Source organism: Cotesia glomerata, linkage group LG10 (genome assembly GCF_020080835.1).
Source record: "Cotesia glomerata isolate CgM1 linkage group LG10, MPM_Cglom_v2.3, whole genome shotgun sequence".
In the NCBI taxonomy this organism is placed as follows: Eukaryota; Metazoa; Arthropoda; class Insecta; order Hymenoptera; family Braconidae; genus Cotesia; species Cotesia glomerata.
The window spans coordinates 12,859,355-12,879,376 of NC_058167.1; the positions used below are offsets into that span (position 1 = coordinate 12,859,355).

At 26.5% G+C, this 20,022-nt stretch overlaps 6 protein-coding genes across 9 annotated transcripts; 2 read left to right on the forward strand and 4 right to left on the reverse strand.

Moving 5' to 3' along the window:
• Nucleotides 1-240: 240 nt before the first annotated feature.
• Nucleotides 241-2,093, reverse strand: LOC123273154 (transmembrane protein 256 homolog). Of its 2 annotated transcripts, XM_044740416.1 has the most exons (5): nucleotides 1,990-2,093; nucleotides 1,648-1,873; nucleotides 1,432-1,585; nucleotides 1,245-1,354; nucleotides 241-411 (listed from the first exon to the last, which is right to left on the reverse strand). In XM_044740416.1, exons 2-5 carry the CDS (start codon nucleotides 1,735-1,737, stop codon nucleotides 268-270), a joined length of 498 nt encoding a protein of 165 aa, XP_044596351.1. In that variant the 5' UTR covers nucleotides 1,738-1,873; nucleotides 1,990-2,093; the 3' UTR covers nucleotides 241-267. The 2 variants fall into 2 exon arrangements, with proteins under 2 accessions (XP_044596351.1, XP_044596350.1); XM_044740415.1 differs by lacking the exon at nucleotides 1,990-2,093 and having other exon boundaries at nucleotides 1,648-1,977.
• Nucleotides 2,054-4,080, forward strand: LOC123273157 (mitochondrial import inner membrane translocase subunit TIM14-like). Its single transcript, XM_044740421.1, has 3 exons — nucleotides 2,054-2,191; nucleotides 3,324-3,458; nucleotides 3,547-4,080. The coding sequence occupies exons 1-3, from the start codon at nucleotides 2,189-2,191 to the stop codon at nucleotides 3,760-3,762; spliced, it is 354 nt and encodes a 117-aa protein (XP_044596356.1). The 5' UTR covers nucleotides 2,054-2,188; the 3' UTR covers nucleotides 3,763-4,080.
• LOC123273150 (growth hormone-regulated TBC protein 1-A-like) lies at nucleotides 3,716-6,708 on the reverse strand. Its single transcript, XM_044740403.1, has 5 exons — nucleotides 6,584-6,708; nucleotides 6,225-6,426; nucleotides 5,608-6,108; nucleotides 4,439-4,624; nucleotides 3,716-4,276 (listed from the first exon to the last, which is right to left on the reverse strand). The coding sequence occupies exons 1-5, from the start codon at nucleotides 6,601-6,603 to the stop codon at nucleotides 4,169-4,171; spliced, it is 1,017 nt and encodes a 338-aa protein (XP_044596338.1). The 5' UTR covers nucleotides 6,604-6,708; the 3' UTR covers nucleotides 3,716-4,168.
• Nucleotides 6,709-7,891: 1,183 nt separating this feature from the next.
• LOC123273149 lies at nucleotides 7,892-12,720 on the reverse strand. Its single transcript, XM_044740402.1, has 2 exons — nucleotides 12,690-12,720; nucleotides 7,892-9,096 (listed from the first exon to the last, which is right to left on the reverse strand). Exon 2 carries the CDS (start codon nucleotides 9,078-9,080, stop codon nucleotides 7,995-7,997), a length of 1,086 nt encoding a protein of 361 aa, XP_044596337.1. The 5' UTR covers nucleotides 9,081-9,096; nucleotides 12,690-12,720; the 3' UTR covers nucleotides 7,892-7,994.
• Nucleotides 12,721-13,529: 809 nt separating this feature from the next.
• LOC123273158 (transcription initiation factor IIA subunit 2) lies at nucleotides 13,530-16,015 on the reverse strand. The gene is made up of 4 exons (XM_044740422.1): nucleotides 15,944-16,015; nucleotides 15,757-15,861; nucleotides 14,006-14,135; nucleotides 13,530-13,921 (listed from the first exon to the last, which is right to left on the reverse strand). The coding sequence occupies exons 1-4, from the start codon at nucleotides 16,013-16,015 to the stop codon at nucleotides 13,890-13,892; spliced, it is 339 nt and encodes a 112-aa protein (XP_044596357.1). The 3' UTR covers nucleotides 13,530-13,889.
• Nucleotide 16,016: 1 nt separating this feature from the next.
• LOC123273143 (sentrin-specific protease 1-like) lies at nucleotides 16,017-19,011 on the forward strand. 3 transcript variants are annotated; one of them, XM_044740385.1, is made up of 3 exons: nucleotides 16,017-16,427; nucleotides 16,733-16,824; nucleotides 17,136-19,011. In XM_044740385.1, exon 3 carries the CDS (start codon nucleotides 17,203-17,205, stop codon nucleotides 19,006-19,008), a length of 1,806 nt encoding a protein of 601 aa, XP_044596320.1. In that variant the 5' UTR covers nucleotides 16,017-16,427; nucleotides 16,733-16,824; nucleotides 17,136-17,202; the 3' UTR covers nucleotides 19,009-19,011. The 3 variants fall into 3 exon arrangements, with proteins under 3 accessions (XP_044596320.1, XP_044596321.1, XP_044596322.1); XM_044740386.1 differs by having other exon boundaries at nucleotides 16,740-16,824; XM_044740387.1 differs by lacking the exon at nucleotides 16,017-16,427 and adding an exon at nucleotides 16,551-16,568 and having other exon boundaries at nucleotides 16,740-16,824.
• The last annotated feature ends 1,011 nt before the right edge of the window (nucleotides 19,012-20,022 follow it).

The following is a 20,022-nucleotide window of genomic DNA, read 5'->3' on the forward strand; positions in this document are numbered from 1 at the left end:
TCCTTTGTCTTTAAAGTAGATCCTAAAATTTTGTTTTTACTTTTATCTAATGCTAAATTTTCCACCTTTATTTAAATAAATAAAAAAATTCAGGACAAATATACTTTATTTCATAGAAATTAAATTGTTTAAAATAATTTTTTAATTTATAGTAACTATATTTACTTATTAAAAAAAAAAATTTATTCCAAAGAATCCTTCTAGATAATTTAATTAATTTTAATTAAAAAAGAAAAGATATGAGTTTTATATTTGTTATTTAATGATTTAAATGCACATAGTTAACCATCCAAGAATAAAACATGTTCCTCCAAAGGGAGTTATTTTACTCAGACGCTTATCTCCGGTAAATGCATAGTAGTAACAACTTCCGCTGAACATCATGGTTCCTGACAACCAAAATGCTGCAGTCTGAAAATATATTTAATTATTTAAATAAATTTTAGATGATTGAAAAATTAAAAAATTAAGAAATTCCATGTCTAGAAATAAAAAAAAAATTACAAGTGCAAATTAAAAAAAATAATTATTTTTAATCATGGACTTGGAATAAAAATAAAAAAAATTCAAGTCTGCTGATTTTAGTATTATAATTTTAGGCATTAAATTTTTTTATTTTGAGTTTGCAATTAAATCTCTTGGTAATTTTCTAACTTCCGATATTATGAAAATTAATTCAGCAAATATTTAAGAATTTTTTTAACAACTAAATTATGGCAAAAAAATTGACATTTAAAAATAGAAAATGCAATTTTTCAAAACAAATTTTTTTTGTTAAAAAAAAACTGACATTTAAAAATTTTTAATAATTAAAAATGCAATTTTTCAAAACAAATTTTTTTGTTAGAAAAAAATTTTTTTTTAAATTGACATTTAAAAATTGAAAATGCATTATAAAAAGATATTTATAAAAAATTGCACTTGTAGTTTTTCAAGTTTTTAACATGTGATATTTTTTTTTAATTGTTTAATTGAAATTTTTTCGATAAAAAATTTCTAAAAATTTTGGAATGTCAGCTAACTTCATTTTCATATTTTTTTGTTGAAAAAAAATTTTTTAAAAATTGACATTTAATAATTTTTAAAAATTAAAAATGCAATTTTTCAAAACAAATTTTTTTGTTAAAAAAAATTAAAAAATGGTCAAGACTGCTAACTTTTGTAATCTGATATTTGCAGCCTCATTATATATCAATGATATCTTTAATCTATCTATGAATATACGGGTAATTAATTTGACTTACGATCATCGGGGCACGGCACAGAGACAATCCAAGCATGGCGAGTGCATGATAAAAGTGATAGCGATTAGCAGTTTCAAATACTTGTTTCAGATTATCATCGGGAAACTTTCCTAAAATTATTCACAAATTAACAATAGTACATAGGGTATGAAAATGAATTGCTGTGAATAATAATTAATAACCATACTGTGAGCGCCGTAGGCACCGAGGATAACAGCAGCGGCTCCATTAATACCAGCAAGCCTAATAAATGGGCCAGACGAAGCGGCTAATTTCCATAAAGGCTCTGGAGGGATCATTTTGTATTCAACTTTCGGAGTTAATCCAGAGTAACTAACGATCTGTAATAAGCAAAAATTTAAACATTTATTCTTACTTACATTTTATTTTAAAACAAACTTACAGCGTTTGCTGTTGATTTAGCTAATTGTCCAGCAGTTGCACTCAGTGGGTTTGTAAATACTACGTAATTTATTGCATCATAAAAACTCATTTGTTAAGATTGTCGGTCAACAAGCGTTGACGCGAACTTTATACTTATAAATATTTTAATTTTATCGGGTTTATTTTAACAAGTCACGTCGCCGGTTTATTTATTGCAATTTGCAACAGTGCAATTTTTAAGTACTCTCCAGGTGATTGATAAATTTCGTGCGCATAAAAATATTTATGTACAATTAGTGAATTATTAAAAGCAGAATTTATGTTATATTATATTTATGTACTGACACTTTTATTTACTTACAGAATTACTCTTAAAGTCTTCTTGATAAAAAAAAAAATGATAATTGATCAATGTTTATGGTCTTGGCAATTTTTTTGCAAGTGACTAAAGTGACGTTTGACCACGTGAATCCAGTCTTTCGTTATTATTGTCACTGATTGCCTCGTATTTCTTAAACAACAATAACAATTGCGACGTTTTATAAGTTTTCACAATAAAAATGGTAAGACTTATTAATTATATTTATTTTTATATTTTTAATTGTATTAAATAATTTTTTTTGTCAATTTAGTTGTAATTGGTAAAAATAAATTTTTTTTTTTAAACATAACCTATAAAATTTATTTTGAAGAATTAAATTTTAATTAAAAATTCAAATTTTGCAATTAATTATTCGGTTTTATATTTTATTTTAAAGTGATTATTAATCATAAACTTTTTATGATCAGTGATGATTGTTAAAAAATGAATTTCATCATCAAAAGTTAACACGTGAAGAATGATAGAATTAAAAAAAAAAAAATCATGAAAATAAAAGTTGCAGACCTTGAAATTTTTAGAATTTTTTTTTTTATTAAAATTATTGGAAAAAAATAAAAATTTTAAATATAAAAAATTTGAAGAATTAAAAGTGCAATTTTTGACAAAAATTTTTTTAGCTCTAATTTAATTAATAACAAAAAAACTTTGATATTTCATAATAATAAAGTTAGCCGACATTTTTGATTTTTTTATTTTGCTTAATTTATTAAATTATAACTAAAAAATATTTTTGAAAAATTGCACTTATAGTTTTGAAGTTTTTAACAAATGAAAAAAAATTTTTTTTTAGTTTTTTGTAATAATTCCTTAATAAAAAAAATTTTTAGATGTCAACTAACTTTATTTTCATTGATATTTCTGGATAATACTAAAGTTAGCCGACGTTTCTAATTAAAAAAATTTTTTTTTCATTATTAAATTGGAATAAAAAAAAATTTTTGTTTAATTTCTCTTAGTTTTCCAAGTTTTCTACAAATGAAATTTCTTTCTTATTTTTTTGTAATAATTTTTTATAATACTAAATTTAGCCGACGTTTTTAATTTTTTTACAAATCAAAATTTTTTTTTATTTTGTTGTAATCATTTTTTTAATGAAAAAAAATCTTAAAAATTTTTAAATGTCAGCTAACTTAATTTTCATTAATTTCTTCAATAAAAAAAAAGTATGAAAATTTTTAGATGTTAGCTAACTTAATTTTTATTATTTCTGCTAGTTTCAGTATCATAAAAAATTGCCAATTTTTATTTAATAATAAAAAAAATTCATCTCTTAATAATAAAGAAAATTAATTTGATAAAATAATTTTATCCAGGCTAGCACTGCAGTTGTAGCTGGTATAGGACTTGCAGTAGTAGGATTCACTGGAAGATACATAGTAAAATCAATGCCGACGTTATCGAAAAAAATGGCTGAAGCTTACAAAGTTTTGCCTAAATTAGATGCAAAAGTAAGTTTAATTCTCTTTATATATAATTAGTAATTGTAATTATATATGACGATAAGGCGAGAGATTGATCTATTTTTATGTTTAACAGTCATTAGCTAACAGCAAGTATTACAAAGGAGGATTCGAGCCAACGATGACGAAACGAGAAGCCAGCTTGATACTAGGAGTATCTCCGACAGCTAGTAAATCTAAAATAAAAGAACGTTACAAAAAACTAATAGTCCTCAATCATCCGGACTGTCAAGGATCACCTTACCTAGCCAGTAAAATATCCCAGGCGAAAGATTTGTTGGAAAAAAAGTAGTTATTTATTTTTACAAATTTATTAGGCAACAAAATGTACATACTTAATCGAAAAAAAAAATCACAAATGAAATCAAGATTATCTTATAATTATTATTAGTAAATTTACTTAAAATTATCGATCCAGCGATTTACACAATTAATAGAGAGAAAAAAAGAGTAAAATATTTAAATAAAATTTTTAAAGCTATTATCAGAACACTGAATTATTTATACAACGGTCTAAAAGTTAACAATTCATTGAAACATTTAAAACGAGTTACCAAAATATTGATTTGTGTATATACGTATAGATAATTAAAAAAAAATGTTTTAAGAATTGCACGTATTTTTTTTTTAAACTAAAACGATAGGTTTGACTAGAGCCAGATTTAATTATTAGTGTATACTCGTGTGAATTTTAAATGCTATCGTTTTAAATTTGTTTTCTTGTTCTTCGCTCGTTCCTGAGATACTTTTGTCCGCAATTTTGCGATTGTATTACCAGGTAATGATCCAGGTACTTTAAAAATACTCTAAAACAAGTTTTTAAACAGTAGTTTATAATTAAAAATTTTTTTATTTTATTCTTAAAATTAATCAGGACTAAGAACTTAGGTAAGTAACTGATTAAATTTTTTTAAGTAAATTAATATTTTTCCTAAAATAATTTTCAAAATAATAATAATAACATTTACCTGCATAAAATTGTGACATTGTAACACTATACTATCTTTAGTAATCCCTTTAAAACAATCAGCCAATAACGCAAAATCATCACAGGCCACCAGATTACTTCTATTCCTCTTAATAAGTGTTAAAGCAACGCGAAATATTATTTTATTGCCTTCATAAAAAAGACAGTCCCATACCCTGAGAGTTGTCTGCAATAAAAATCAATTAGCACTTTATTCCTAACATAAACACCTTAAAAAAAATTATTTGATTTAAGGTAGTTGTCATGGCACAATATTATATTATCAAAAAATTAGCTTGTAGCTAAGTAATCCATAATTTTTACGCAAGACTTAAATCCGTTATTTATAAATAATTAGGTCAAAAATTTTTTTTTAAACTCACAACAAATGCATTAAAAGACTGTCGGCTTTTTAAAAGTTTCCAATAGTTAATTTTTTTTTATAACTAAGAAACTAATACAGAACTACAGAGAGCGTATGCAATCAATGTTAAATATCCAATTTTTAATTGAATTCATCTCGGATTATAGATAGTTAATCGACTTTAAATTTTAAGGGTAATTGTATCATCATGTCCTTAATAAGTATACAAAAATTTACAATTTTCAGACGGTATGCCGTAAGCATGACAACTACCTTAAGGTAGTTGTCATAGTACAATATTGTCAAAAAATTAGAGATTATACGCGCCGCAAAAGTATATGAGCTTATAGCAAAGTTTTCATAAATTGTTAAATTTTAATCCGTTATTTATGAATAATTAGACGGCAAAAAATTTTTTATTTTTTTTTTAAACTCACAAAAAATGCATTAAAAGATTGTCGGCTTTTTTAAAATTTCCTACAATTAGTTTTTTTTTTTTATAACTAAGAAACTGGTACAGAACTGCAGAGAGCGTATGCAATCAAAGTTAAGTATCGAGGGTTTTCCAACGCAACTACGTATCTCAATTTTTGAAGATGAAAGGGTTCAATTGAAAAATTAATAATTAATTATAAACGCGTTACTGAAAAGAAATATTAACCAGATTAATAATAAATACGATAGTATTTTTAGAAAATACAATTGATGAAAAGGGTAATTATATCATCATGTCCTTAATAAGTATAAAAAAATTTATAATTTTCTGACGACATCCCTTAACCACGACAACTACCTTAATACAATACCTCTATTGGTAAGACTTCAGCAAAAAGGCATATAAACCACTTGGTGGTAATAACAGCCCAGGGTAGTCCTAAATTAGTAACATGCTCATAAACTTCAGGTATCTTGAGCTTAACTAGCTCAGCTAGTACATCAATGTCCGTGAGCAGCCCGTCCATCGTCGGCGTGTAATAATCCGGGAGTATCTTCTCAATTAATACTTTAAGCAGCCAAAACGCAGTTTCCTCGCTCTTAGTGACAAGCAATAGCAATCCCGCGATGTAATTGAGACCCTGGCAGTAACCTACAGTCTCATTTTGGTGTGCAAATGCTAGCAAAATATTATACAGCTGGTGCTGATGATTAACAGTGTTATTAAAAAATATATTATCAGGAAAGGTCCTCGGGAGATCAGTCTTTATAATATCAGTAACCTGGTCATTGTGAGGCCCGTTCAGTAATCTCTGGTACAGATCTGGGTTTGCGTTTTTCAAGTCCTCGCCTCCGCTTACAGCCAACCACACCTACTCATAAAATCATTTAAGTTCATTACAAGTCAATGACTCACTGCTTGCTACTTACTCACTCCGTTAAATAATTAAACAATGAAAGTAAGATAAAAAACAATTATTTTACGTACCATTCCTCTGTACTCTCCTGGAATTCCTTTTCGCACATATCTTTTCACAGTGATACTACGTTCCAGCGATTTTCCATCTCCAGTAATGTCAGCCCATTTTTTTGCTCTCTTCGCTAGCACCTTCAGGTATTCAGACATAAAATCTTCGTACGTTCCATAGTCAAAATCTTGAGGCCTTTCAAATCCATACTCGTCCACATTGCTAGTTTTAATTACAATAATATTATTATTAAATCGCTCACCTTGGTTCGTTAATTAAATGCTAATATAATTATGGTAATTAAGAGATAACAATTATTGTTATTATTATGACTCCGATGACAGCGATTAATTAAATTAGTTAAGAAACGAATGTTTACCTGAAACACGAGGTGGCCATACCCTGCGTGGGAGGACTGATAACATTGGAGCCACTTTAGTAAAAGTCTACTGCTACAATTTCTTGTTGGTAGTATTGGTACCTGCTTGTACCAAGCATACCAAGCGACTACCAGCTGTCCTTTATTTAATTTAATTGGTTGCTTTTTAATCGAAATTTAAATTTCGCGCACACTGCGCGCGCATCTCAATTTCAACCAATAGGAAATCTGAGGCTGTATTTTCGATTTATCGATACTCAGTTAACTTCATGAGTAATCATGGATTTTATTTTTTATTTTTAAATGAAAATTTATTTAGCATATATTTAATAATTTTATAACAAATAAATTATGGCAGAAAAAAAATTTTTTTTAAATTGATATCTAGAAATTTAAAAAAATAAAAAATGCTATTTTTTAAAAATTATTTTTTGGAACAAATCTTTTTAATAAATAAAATTAAAAAATTGTCAAGTAACTGCTAACTTTAATGTCAATTTTTAATGAAAATTAATTTAGCAGATATTTAATAATTTTTAGAACTTTTATTAACAAATAAAATTATGGCAAAAAAAATAAGAAAAAAAAATTGACACGTAGAAATTTAAAAATATTAAAAATGCAATTTTTAGTGACAGCTAACTTTAATTTTATTAATTTTTAATGAAAATTGAACTGACATTTCAAAATTTTTAGAAATATTGTATATGAAAAAAAAAATAAAATAAAAAATTTGACATATAGAAAATTTTTGAAATTCCAAGTGCAATTCTTTAAAAAAATTTTTTTTTATTCATAATTATTATTGGTTCAAAAAATCAAAACTTGTCAAATATATGGTAATTTTAATGTAATTAATTTTTTTTATAATTATTTCTTTGCCAAAAAAAATTCTAAAAATTTGCAGATCTCAGCTAATTTAATTTTCATACTGATTGAATAAAAATATATTAAAATTTAAAATTAATGAGTTACAACGAAATTCGAAACAACAGCCTACTCTTAAAAAACATCATAAGTACCAAAATAATTTTTAATTAATTAATAATTATTAAACTACCAGTAACTCTATACCTTTTAATAAATCACTTAAATTATTAACATAATAATTATTTTATTTTCAATTATTTTCGACAGTATAAAAATTATTTTTTACATCTTAATTTTTTATCTCAGCATTGTACTTTGTCTTTAATCTTAACAACATTTATATTAATAATTAAACTACAAGTTTTACATTTTAATAACCTTATAATTATAAATCAATAGCCGAAACGATCTAAATAATCTAAAAACACAAAATACATAAAATCAAATGATTTTCTTTTAAATAAATTCATAATAGACTAACACTTAAATTCCTTATATTTAAATTATAAAAAAATGTATTAAATAAAACCTTAATTGAATGTTATACAAATGGTATCAGATTTCCTTTTTCATCAATACCAACAGCTTTAACATTATCCAAATGACAACAATCGCGATAATATTGACTTTGTTCAGGTGTACTAAGTAAAATTAAAAATGGAGCATCGACATCTTCATCAACATCTATAATCTCTTTATCATTATTATTATTTTTAATATCATTATTATTAATTAATATATTACTACAATCAGCTTTTAAATTTAATTTAACACCAGATTCTAAACATTTGTCTTTTAATTGTTTTTTAGCAAAACTAATTGTACTTATATTCGGAATTAACGGACAGTTTTTTTGAGGCACCGAAAGTTCTAATCGTTTTTTGAGATTAGTGCTACCTTCAATTACAGCAGCTTGAGCAAAATCTCGTCTTCGTTCGCCATTCAACGGCCGTTTCACATCTTCATGATCTTCCATAGTGGTATCCCTGGTCCTAACACGTAAGCAAAGTGGTTCATTAGGCTCTGGCTCGACATCAGCAATAGCATAAAATTTATTTCCACAAAGCTTGCTCCTACATTTTCCATTAATTATAACAAAATGCTTCAAAGAAGGATCCTTATTCACGTAGCCTTTTTTAAACACATAAGCACATGGCAATCCATGCTGTTCCCAAAATGCTATAGCGACAATATTAGTCCATACATTTTTTCTCAACGGAGTTCTCTTCAGTTCAATTCCATCTAGTGGTTTTATCTCAGACCACTGTTTGTGAGTTAAAGTTAACTCAAACCATAATTCTGTATCAGTATCAAATTCATCTACATAATCGCTATCATATATATCATCTCCATCAAAAAGTTCTTCATCAGATTCAGGTTTTTTCGCTTTTCTAGATTTTATCGGTGGTAACCCAGCTCTTTTTCTCGCTTCAGTTAATATTCCACGCCTATCTTCTCGAACATTTATAAACCACAGGTGGCTGTTCCACACTTCACCTGAATCCTTGCTCATTTTTTTCCATATTTCAGAGGACCATGCTGGAAGCGACTCCTCTGTAAAATTGTCTACGTATTTAAATGTTATATCTATTGCTATCGATCTCGGTAGACGTGACTCTAGCGGCATTTTGGCTTCCTTAGGTCTGAAATTTATAATTATTATTCATATTTTTATTTATTTATTTATTTGTAGAAGGTTTCATATAGAAGGTTTAAGAAATTAAAAAAAAAAATTTTAAAGAAGAAAAAAACAAAACGACCAATTTTTAATTTTATTTAACAATTAAATTAATTCTAAAAAATTATTGTAAAAAAATTGCATTTTTAATTTTTTAAAATTTCTACGTGTCAATTTTTTTTCATAATTTATTTGTTAGAAAAATTCTAAAAATTATTAAATGTCAGCTAAATTAATTTTCATTATTATTTTAGAATCACCCTTTTTGCTTGACTTTTTATTTTATCTGGTCCTCCAAAAATGTTCAATATTTATTTGCTCAATATTTTTGCTACTTCCATTTAAAAAAAATATAATTTTTAAATACTAGCTGATAATTTATTTTTCTACGTACATTACATAAATAAATATAAAATAATAATCAACAGTTGATTTTAATTACTCTGTCATTAAATTAAAATAATTAATAAGTATACACTATAAATTTGTAAATATAACCTCTGTGCAAAAATATTATATTGTGAATTAAATTACTAATAAATCCTTACCGATATTTGATCAAATATTTAAAAATCCAGAAAATATTTTTATGATAGTTTTGAATTCACTTTAATTATAAACTCATACAAAATTGCTTAAAAAATTAAATATTATTTTGGTGGGTTACAACCATGTGTACTATGTATACCTGGATAAGTTTATATATCAGTGCTGCCAGAGCTCAGCTATCAATCTCATTACCCGTGTGACTAGCCTCGATTACCCGTTTTTACCCGACAGAGGGCTAGGCTTTACCCGAATTTTACCCAACTTCAGATAACTCAAGTGCCATCTAATGAAATATTTTTCTGCCCTCCAGGCGGAAAGTGGCAACTTTCGGCCCGCTGCGCTAAACGAAATTGCCGCTTTCCGCCTCTGTCGGACAGAAAAATAGTATACAAACCTATGGCAGCAAAATAATAAATATCTCAGATCACATATATGTCGACCTCGGCTTCGCCTCGGGCAACATATATGTGTTCTGAGACATTTCTCATTTTCTTGCCACAGGTGTGTAATATACTATTTTTTTGCCCTCCGGGCGGAAAGTGGCAACTTTCGTCTCGCTGCGCTAAACAAAGTTGCCGCGTTCCGCCTTCGTCGGACAAAAATAGTATATTACACATCTAGGGCAGTAAAATAAGAAATGTCTCAGATCACATGTAATTGTTGTCCGAGGCGAAGCCGAGGTCAATAAACATGTGATCTGAGGCTTTCTTATTTACTGCCCGTGGTGTGTATACTATTTTTCTCCTCGACGGAGGCGGAAAGCGGCATTTTCGTTTAGCGCAGCGGAAGGAAAATTGACGCTTTCCGCCCGGAGGTGAGAAAAATAATATACACTCCACGGGAAGTAAATAAGAAAGCCTCAGATCACATGTTTGTCAACCTCGGCTTCGCCTCGGCCGACAATTATATGTGATCTGAGACATTTCTTACTTTACTTCCCTAGGTGTGTAATATACTATTTTTCGCGCCAAATTACAAAAAACATCTACATTTTAACAATTAAACTTTAAACAATTAAATTTCAATTTGATGTTTTCAAATAATTATGAGGATACATAAATAATTGAAATCAATAAATTATGTAGTTGAATTTATTATAATAAATATTAAAAAAATTAATAACATTTAAAAAATATTGTATTCTAATATACATTTGGTAGTTATTAAATATTTTAAATTAAAAATTAAATATTAAGCACTTACAATAGCTTTGAGCAACTAAAAAATAATTATAAGCTATAATAATTATTTATTGATCAAGATTCCAAATATTTGCATTTATCATTTTTTCCGATGGTTCAAAGTCGAGAATACTGTCATTTTTTGACAGTAAATTTTTAGATGCTATCAAAGATTTGAGTGTTTTAGAACTCAAGCAATTGCGATGGTCAGTTTTGATGATTTTTAAATCACTAAAAATTCTTTCCACTGAAACATTTGAAAAAGGTAAGACGAGTAAGAAATTAATAACAATTTTTAAATTTTTAAACTTTATTCCACCAACTGGGTTAGTGAGTTTAAAAATTTGCTGCCAATAAATCTCAGCCGTAGAATTAATATCAATATTATAGTCTTCTAAGTTTAATAGAGCATGCTCTTTCCACTCATATCAAGTTGTTGCAAAGTCGAAACTTTTTATATTGAAAGTTCTAGCTACTTTTGGATCAAGTAAGTCTAAGAACTCATAAATTTTATACTTAAAATCAAATTTTTGTTTAAGAACCGTCACAGCTTCAATATAGAAACTTAAAACTTTTTTCCTAAACTCGTCCACTTCCAATTTCAAAGTTGGTTTTTCAGTTAGTAATTGTTCTAAGCTTTTATTTGCTTCTGATGAAAATTAATGTAGCTGATATTTAATAATTTTTAGAATTTTTTATAGAAATAAATTATGGGAAAAAAGTTGACATGTACAAATTTTAATAAATTAAAAATCTAATTTTTTAAAAATAACTTTTTCTAAAAATTTTTTTGTTAAATAAAATTAAAAAATTGTCAAGTGACGGTTAACTTTAATATCATATAAACTATGTGATAATAAATTATCTGATGATAATACCAAAGATATACTGCAATTTTACCGCGTTTATACTGATATAATTAAAGATATAATGCTTTCTACCGTAAGATGGACGGTTGTGTTCATTACTCGGTGAGTCTTATTAGGTGACTGAGTAAGTAGATACGGATAGTGTCTCTGATAGCTCAACTGGTAGAGCCTTCGGCGCGTAACTAAATGATCTGGATTCGAATCCCAGTCTGGACTAAAAAAAATGATAATAATAATAAATTCAGAGAAATTAATTTATCAACCTCTTAAAAATTATTCATGATAATTTATGATATTATAAAAAAAATTTTAAGCTATTGAAAAATAGTAGTAAAGCAGCATATTTTTGGTATTTTGCCGGTAATAAAAAGTAGGGATCTTCTTTTCCGGTTTTTTTCTGAAATAGTGCCGCAGATATACAGTAAATATGCGGTACATTTACGGTTTAAATGCTGTTAATATACCGTAATTTTTCTATTGTATTGCCGTAAATATTCTGAATTTATTTCGTAGTTTTTTCGTAATAATTCGACAAAAAAACTGGCTAAAATAACTGAAGTATTACGGTAAGAATACAGCATTTATATCGTATAAATACCGAATCTTTACGGTATTTCCAAAACCGTGAGGGAAATTATACCACCATAATAAGATTATAATTAAAAAAAAAAATCCCATTTTCTTTTTAATTTTGTATTACCCGTTTTTTTAGATTACCCGAGGAATTACCCGCAAAGAGTAAATTTACCCGAAAAACGGGTAATTACCCGCACATTGGCAGCACTGTTATATATATGCAGACATTGTACACGTATACATTTTTATTTTTTTTTATCGAGAGATTTGTATATATTATGAATAAAAAAAATTATTTTCAAGCGTGAAGTATTCTTTGACATTTTAAATATCAACTGATGACTAAAGACAATACAATGAAGAAATATTATTAGAAAACTTACTTGGATATTATTTTTTTTTGCTTGTGTGGATATTTTTGTTTAATAATGGATAATTATTAATTACAAAAAAAAAAACAAAATAGAAACTAAATATGAGGCGGTTGTTTTTTCAGAATGTAAGAACAAATGAATTATATACACAACATTCCAAGATCTAGTTTTGACAAAATATAAATATCCATAAAATGACTATTTTTTTCAGTTTCCTGATGGTTTTAAAATATTTTATTTTTTAACTTCCATAACTTCAATAAATAATAACAATCACTGCAAATAAATAAAATGACAACTAAAAATTCACTTAAAATTTGTCAAACTAATACTAAAGAAATTTAAAAACTTTCAAACTCTCAACATCAAAAGATTTTATTTAAAATAAAACATCTAAAAAAAATTACTCACTTTTTTTTACTTCGTTTTTACGAAATTTTATAATTTTTTATTATTAATCTAAATGTTTTTAATAACTAATTTAAAATTTTAATTTTTTAGTAATTTACTTAAATATTTTTCATCAAATTCTTAGACTAAGAATAAAATTAAAAAATTTATTTCTCAAGTTTAAAATATTCGAATAAAATTTTTAGCTTATTCTGCTTCGTGTTTAATTTAAATAATACTCCAATGCGTAACAAATATGTTATGTATACACACATGTATATATATTTTGCATGGTTTCTGCTGTTATATATTTGATAAAAAATTAATTAACATAAAAATTTTATCATCCAATTAATATAGGAGCAACGAAACGAATTTTATTTTAATCAATAAATAAAATTAATATTTTTTCATTTTATTTTATTAATTCCTGTAGTATTAATGATAACAAATACCGAATTATAATTATAATTCTTCTGTTTATTATTAATAATTATTGAAATAAAATTATAAATAAAAAGTATTTTACTAATAGTTGTCAATGATTGTACATATCTTGCTAATATTATTTAAATGACAAATTAAATTACATAATTAAAAAAATAAGAGAAGTTACTGGATCTTAAACTGAGTGATAAGCCTGTTTAATTTTGTTTTGTTATATTATAAATATTATATACTCTTTTAGAAATTAAATTATTGGAGACCCTTGATCATGACATCAACAAAAAAAAAAATGAAATTATTTATTTTCTTAAAATTAATTATTAATTTTTATGAGTGAACACAAAGTGCCCATTTTTCTCGAGAAGACTCGTGTTATCGTCTGGCCAAGGAATCATTGTCTAATGCTGAAATAAATAAATATAATTAATATACTTGTAGATTTATTACTAATTATGATTAATTAATTTTAATAATTATTCATTGCTTACCCTTTCCATCACAAGCGACTATTTTAACTTTACGAACAGTTGCAACTTCTTGCACTTCTCTGAACTCTACATCATTTAACATAAAGGTCCATACATTATCACAAAATCTGTAAGTGTTCAATTTTCCAGCCTAGAAAAAAAAAATTTTTTTTTTTATTAAAACTTTTATAATGGATTAAGAATTTTTTTAATAGAAAACAAGCAACCTTGCAGTCACTATGTGGCTGCCGTGACTAGTGAACAATAAATAAATAAAATTTTACTTCATTAAATAATGACTTTTGTTAAATTGCACTCTACTTTCTTAACTATTGATGTTTTTAAAGATATAAACTCATCCCGATGTTATGCTTATCAAGAGCTTTCATTTGAGTACCCACTTGAATTTTTGATATATTTTTCATATATACATATATATAATATATACAATATATATAAATATATAAATATATGAAAAATTGTTGTGGGTACTCAAATGAAAGCTCTTGATGAGTGTGTCATCGGGATGATCTTATATCTTTAAAAATATCGATAATTCACAAGATACAAGGTAGTTTCTTATTTATTGAGGTTTTTAAAGATATACGCTCATCTCGATGTTACACCCATTTAGAGCTTTAAGTTGAGTATCCACTTGAATTTCTGATATATTTTTCATATATACAATATATATAAAAATATATAAATATATGAAAAATTGTTGTGGGTACTCAAATGAAAGCTCTTGATGAGTGTGTCATCGGGATGATCTTATATCTTTAAAAATATCGATAATTCACAAGATACAAGGTAGTTTCTTATTTATTGAGATTTTTAAAGATATAAGCTCATCTCGATGTTACACTCATTAAGAGCTTTCATTTGAGTACCCACTTGCATTTTTGATATATTTTTCATATATACATATATATAATATATATAAATATATATATATATATATATATATATATATATATATACATATATATAATATATATAAATATATGAAAAATTGTTGTGGGTACTCAAATGAAAGGTCTCGATGAGTGTAACATCGGGATGAGCTTATATCTTTAGAAATGTTAATAGTTTACGAGATACAGGGTCATTTCTTAACTATGAATCTAGAGATAGAGCATTTTTAAATGCAGCCTAAATACTTATCATCATAAATTTACTATGGGTGAAAATGAAATGGAACCTTGAAAAGGCACAATTCCAGGTCAAGATTTTTCCAACAATACTAAATTCAACCATAAAAACTCCCTTTTATAATATAAATACATTGGCCACAAAATTTCGCTTATTCTTTTAATAATATAGATTAGTAAGAAAATTTCAACTTTTAAAATTAAATTTCATATTGACCAACTTTTAGATATTTTTATGACCACATTTTTTAATTTTATATCAATTTAAGCTGACAAAATTAAATTTTCATTAATTGGAACTAGATATAAAAATTCAAGTACATAATTCAGTAATTTGCACTTGAGAAATATCTAGCTTGTAATTGATGATATTGTATAACTTTTTTTTTTTTTTTTTTTTTTTTTTTTTTTTTATTATAAATTTGTGGTTCATTTAATAGAATCTTAATCATATTTCAAATAAATTATTTTGTAAAATCACATAAATTATTTAATTTACTATTTTCAATATCTTGAAAAAATTAATGTTGTAAAAAAAATAAAAAGTTGGGTTAAATTGCTAAATTTTCCATTTACTTGCATAAAAATGGAGATAGCAAACATCAGAAATAAAAATATTACCTTGAATGTTAATCTCGACTTAACTCGTGTCGCCAAAGCTTGGTTAATAGCCTTATCGAATTGTAGTAAAACCTTGAGAGCGTGTTGAGGAGTAATTTGTCCATACTAAATAAATAAATAAAATTATTAATATATTTTAATAGAATTTATCAAAATATAAATATAAAAAAATAAATATACAACTAACTTGTATTAACTCATCCAAACTTTCCTGAAGAGTGTTGCCCAATGTTGTATTTCTGTACAATTGATAAGACATCTTTTTCTACAATAATTTAATACTTATTATTAAAATAAATAATAAACACGCTACTCAAAAAACTGTATTAAGCTAATTAATTAATTAATTAATTAATTAACTATAAAAATATTAATTAATAATATTCGCAAAAATAATATTTAGACGAAGGCAGAAGCAGGTACAAGGAAAGACTTCTCTCAAGCCTCTCCAGAAAACAGTGTGTCAACCATAAAGTTGGTGATAACAAATTTATAAATACATGTTGTTAATTACCATAAAGCATAAAAAAAATTACCTGAAGTTGCTCATTTGTCTCTTAAGTTCAGTTTTCATGAAAAACGACAGTCGCGCCTTAAAAATCATCACCCCCCACTTTTTCTATGTTCACAATTACAATCTACAATTCAGTATCGGTTTACGTTAAAAAAAAGTATGTACTAAATTTATTTAGATAAATTTTTATAAACAAAACTTAAATTTATAACAGTTGTTATTTTCATTTTTAAAATTAAAGTTTGTTTTGTTATTTAATAAAAAAAAAAATATAAATTTTATAAATTAAAATTCTGCGGTAAGTTAATTAAGCCGCGGATATTTTAATTTGTTTTTAATAAATTGAATTTAGTTTAAGTCCAATTTTCTAATGACTGTTCATAACCTCATAATTATTAAAATATAATTTTTCTTTGATATTTAATTTCTATTTAAATAATTTATTAATGCAAATTTAAATAGTTTTTAGGTTAAATTTGCCGTAGATGTCAGAATGTAAATGTGCATAAATATTGCGATAAATTGTTTGGAAATTTTTGCAAAAAATGTTACACGTAAGTATTTAGTTTTTTTTTTTTTTATTAATTATAAAAGAAAAAAAAACAATAATAATAAAGTTAGCCGACATTTTTTATTTTTTTATTTTACTTAATTTATTAAATTATAACTAAAAAATATTTTTAAAAAATTGCACTTATAGTTTTTGAAGTTTTTGACAAATGAAAAAATTTTTTTTAAATTTTTTTGTAATAATTTTTTATTAAAAAAAATCATAAAAATTTTTAGATGTCGGCTAACTTTATTTTCATAAAAAACAATTGGCATAAATTTATAATTTATAAGTACAAAATTTTGTTTGTTATAGATTCCAAAAGTGAAATTACTAAACTATTGAATGGATAGTATTAAAAAAAAAATAAGTTTTTTGTATTATGAAAAATTGGCCTTTAATACTGAGCAAGATGATATTTGATTTGTTACGGAATCTTTTTAGCTGGGCTGAGAATAAAACCCGAAAACGGCGTGCTCATTTTGAGCCCTCGCCATTTGATTTTGAAGAGGACGAAGATTTTTACAGTGTGCCAACAAAGCGGCACTGTTGCGATCACATAATGCGAAACGGACACGAAGTAATTGAAGTCGAGGACGACGATGATGATATTATTGAAATCCGCGAAAAAAATGGTACTAAAAACGCGACTTACAAGCCAGCGCGAAAAGTTCCACTAAATATCAATCGGCATTTATATCTTCGTCACAAAAATGAGACAGCTGCTTCTAAAAATCATTTATTTAATCAAGCTAGACAACTTTCAGCTTCTAAATTCATCAAAAGACACCTTAAAAATTCCTCACAAAATGGAAAATCCCGCAACGCGGCTCTTAGTGAATCCTACCGGCTGCAAGATAAAGAAAAATACGGGCAGCTGCTTCAAGATTTTCTTCCTCAGACAGTTCAAATCTCGAAACAAAAAGAAGTTCGCCGGAACCAGCCGCAGAACATCGAAGTTGTCGACGTCGAAAATGAGCAGTCTTCAATTAAAACTCCGGAGATTTTTTCCACTCCAAAATACGCGAGTCCGCGTTCACAGAGCCGCAGATTATCAACACCCGGGTCCAGCAGATACTCAACCCCGGTCAACTCTTCAATCTGGTTCACTCCAAAGCAACAAGACAGACAAAAATCCATCGAAGAAATAAAACTAGACAGCGATGAAAGTTCTGCTGAATCTTCTCACTCTGTATCAACAAAAACTAAATCAGTTCCACCAAAAATATCAATCACTCCATCAACTCCCAGAGAGATTGTAGCTACTAACACTTTGCGTGATAAATTATCAGCACATAATGTAATTAAAAAAGACTATGTCTCGCGCATCAACAACACTTACAATGAACGCACCGAGCAGCGTCACAGAGAAGCTGAAGAGATGAAACGCATGGCTAATATTTTGTCCAAGCAAAATCGCCTTACCCGAGAAATTGGTCTGGAACAGCAGCTACAGCAGTCGATGAAAATAGCTGAAGAAATTTTAGTTGAAGATGACTATGATGAAGAACCATCGTTGCCAGAATTGACTGACGAAATGCTTGATCAAGTGGCTAGAGCATTGAATCCTAATCCGCCTAACCAAGTACTTGTTGAGAGCTTTGGATTACGAATCACTCGCAAAGATATTCATACTTTAGCAGGCCTTAATTGGCTCAATGATGAAGTCATTAATTTCTATATGAACCTACTGATAGCTCGCGGAGGCACGGATAAATTCCCACCCGTTCATGCTATGAATACATTTTTTTATCCTAAATTGTTGTCAGGAGGACATGCGTCGCTTAAACGCTGGACTAGAAAAATAGATATCTTCGCGAAAGATATCGTAGTTGTTCCTATTCATCTGGGTGTTCATTGGTGTATGTCGATTATAGATTTTAGGGAGAAGTCTATAAGATACTACGACAGTATGGGTGGAGAAAATCCTAAATGTTTGTACGCGTTGAAACGATATATTGAGGATGAGAGTTTGGATAAGAAGAAACAAAAGTATGATACAAGTGATTGGATACTTGAGAGTATGAAAGACATTCCTCAGCAAATGAACGGCAGTGATTGCGGTGTTTTCTCGTGTACTTTTGCTGAGTTTATTTGTGCAAACAGAAAACTTAACTTTTCTCAAGATAACATGCCGTATTTCAGAAATAAAATGGTTTATGAAATACTTAATGTTAGACTTTTGTAAGACAATAAAAGAAAAATTTATATTAATTTTTTTGTGTGGTTAAAATTGATAATTTGTTTTATAGGAAATTAATTTAAAGGTTGTAATTTTTTTTTAATGTAACAAATTAACGGAGTGTGATTAGATTAATTACATTCATGTTATAAATAATATAAAATTATTTAAGGTGTATTTGTTTAAGTAAATTATTAGTTTCTTGAAATATAATACATTTCTTGAGAAATTAGTCTTTAATTAATAACATTTATATTATAGTTTTAATTGAAATTAAAAAAAAAAACCCATGTTAACGTTTATAATTATAAATATGTAATAAAATAAAATAAACTAATAAAATAATGCATTACTAATCTAATTTATATTGGCCAAATTTCAAATCTTAACAGATGTTTAAAGCGCATATTTTTAGATCTCTAACAATACTTTTTTTTTTCTTTTTATTTTTATTTTTTTTTCTCTTTTCAGTACATTATTTTTAAGTACACGGAAAGAACAAGATGACACTGGATATCATCCCAGATTATACTGAGTGAAAAAAATTTCAGATAGTAGCTAGTATAATCCAGATTACAATGAGTATAATCCAGATATCACGCAGTATAATCTGGATTTTTCTAACTAATATCTGAAATTTTTTTTCACCACAGATATCACTGAGTATAATCTAGTATTGTTCTTTTCGTGAAGAGATTGAAAAAAAATTACAAGTGCAAATTTAAAAAAATTATTTTTTTTAATCATGGACTTGTAATAAAAATTAAAAAAAATTTTGTGTGCTGATTTCAGTATTATAATTTTAGGCATTAAAAAATTTTTTAATTTTGAGTTTGCAATTAAATCTCTTGATAATTTTATAAACTTCCGGTATTATGAAAATTAATTTAGATATTTTATAATTTAAAGAATTTTTTTAACAAATAAATTATGAACAACAAAAATAAGATATTGTAAAAAGACGTCAAATTTATACTCAACACGGAAAGAACGAGATTACACTGGGTATCATCCCAGATT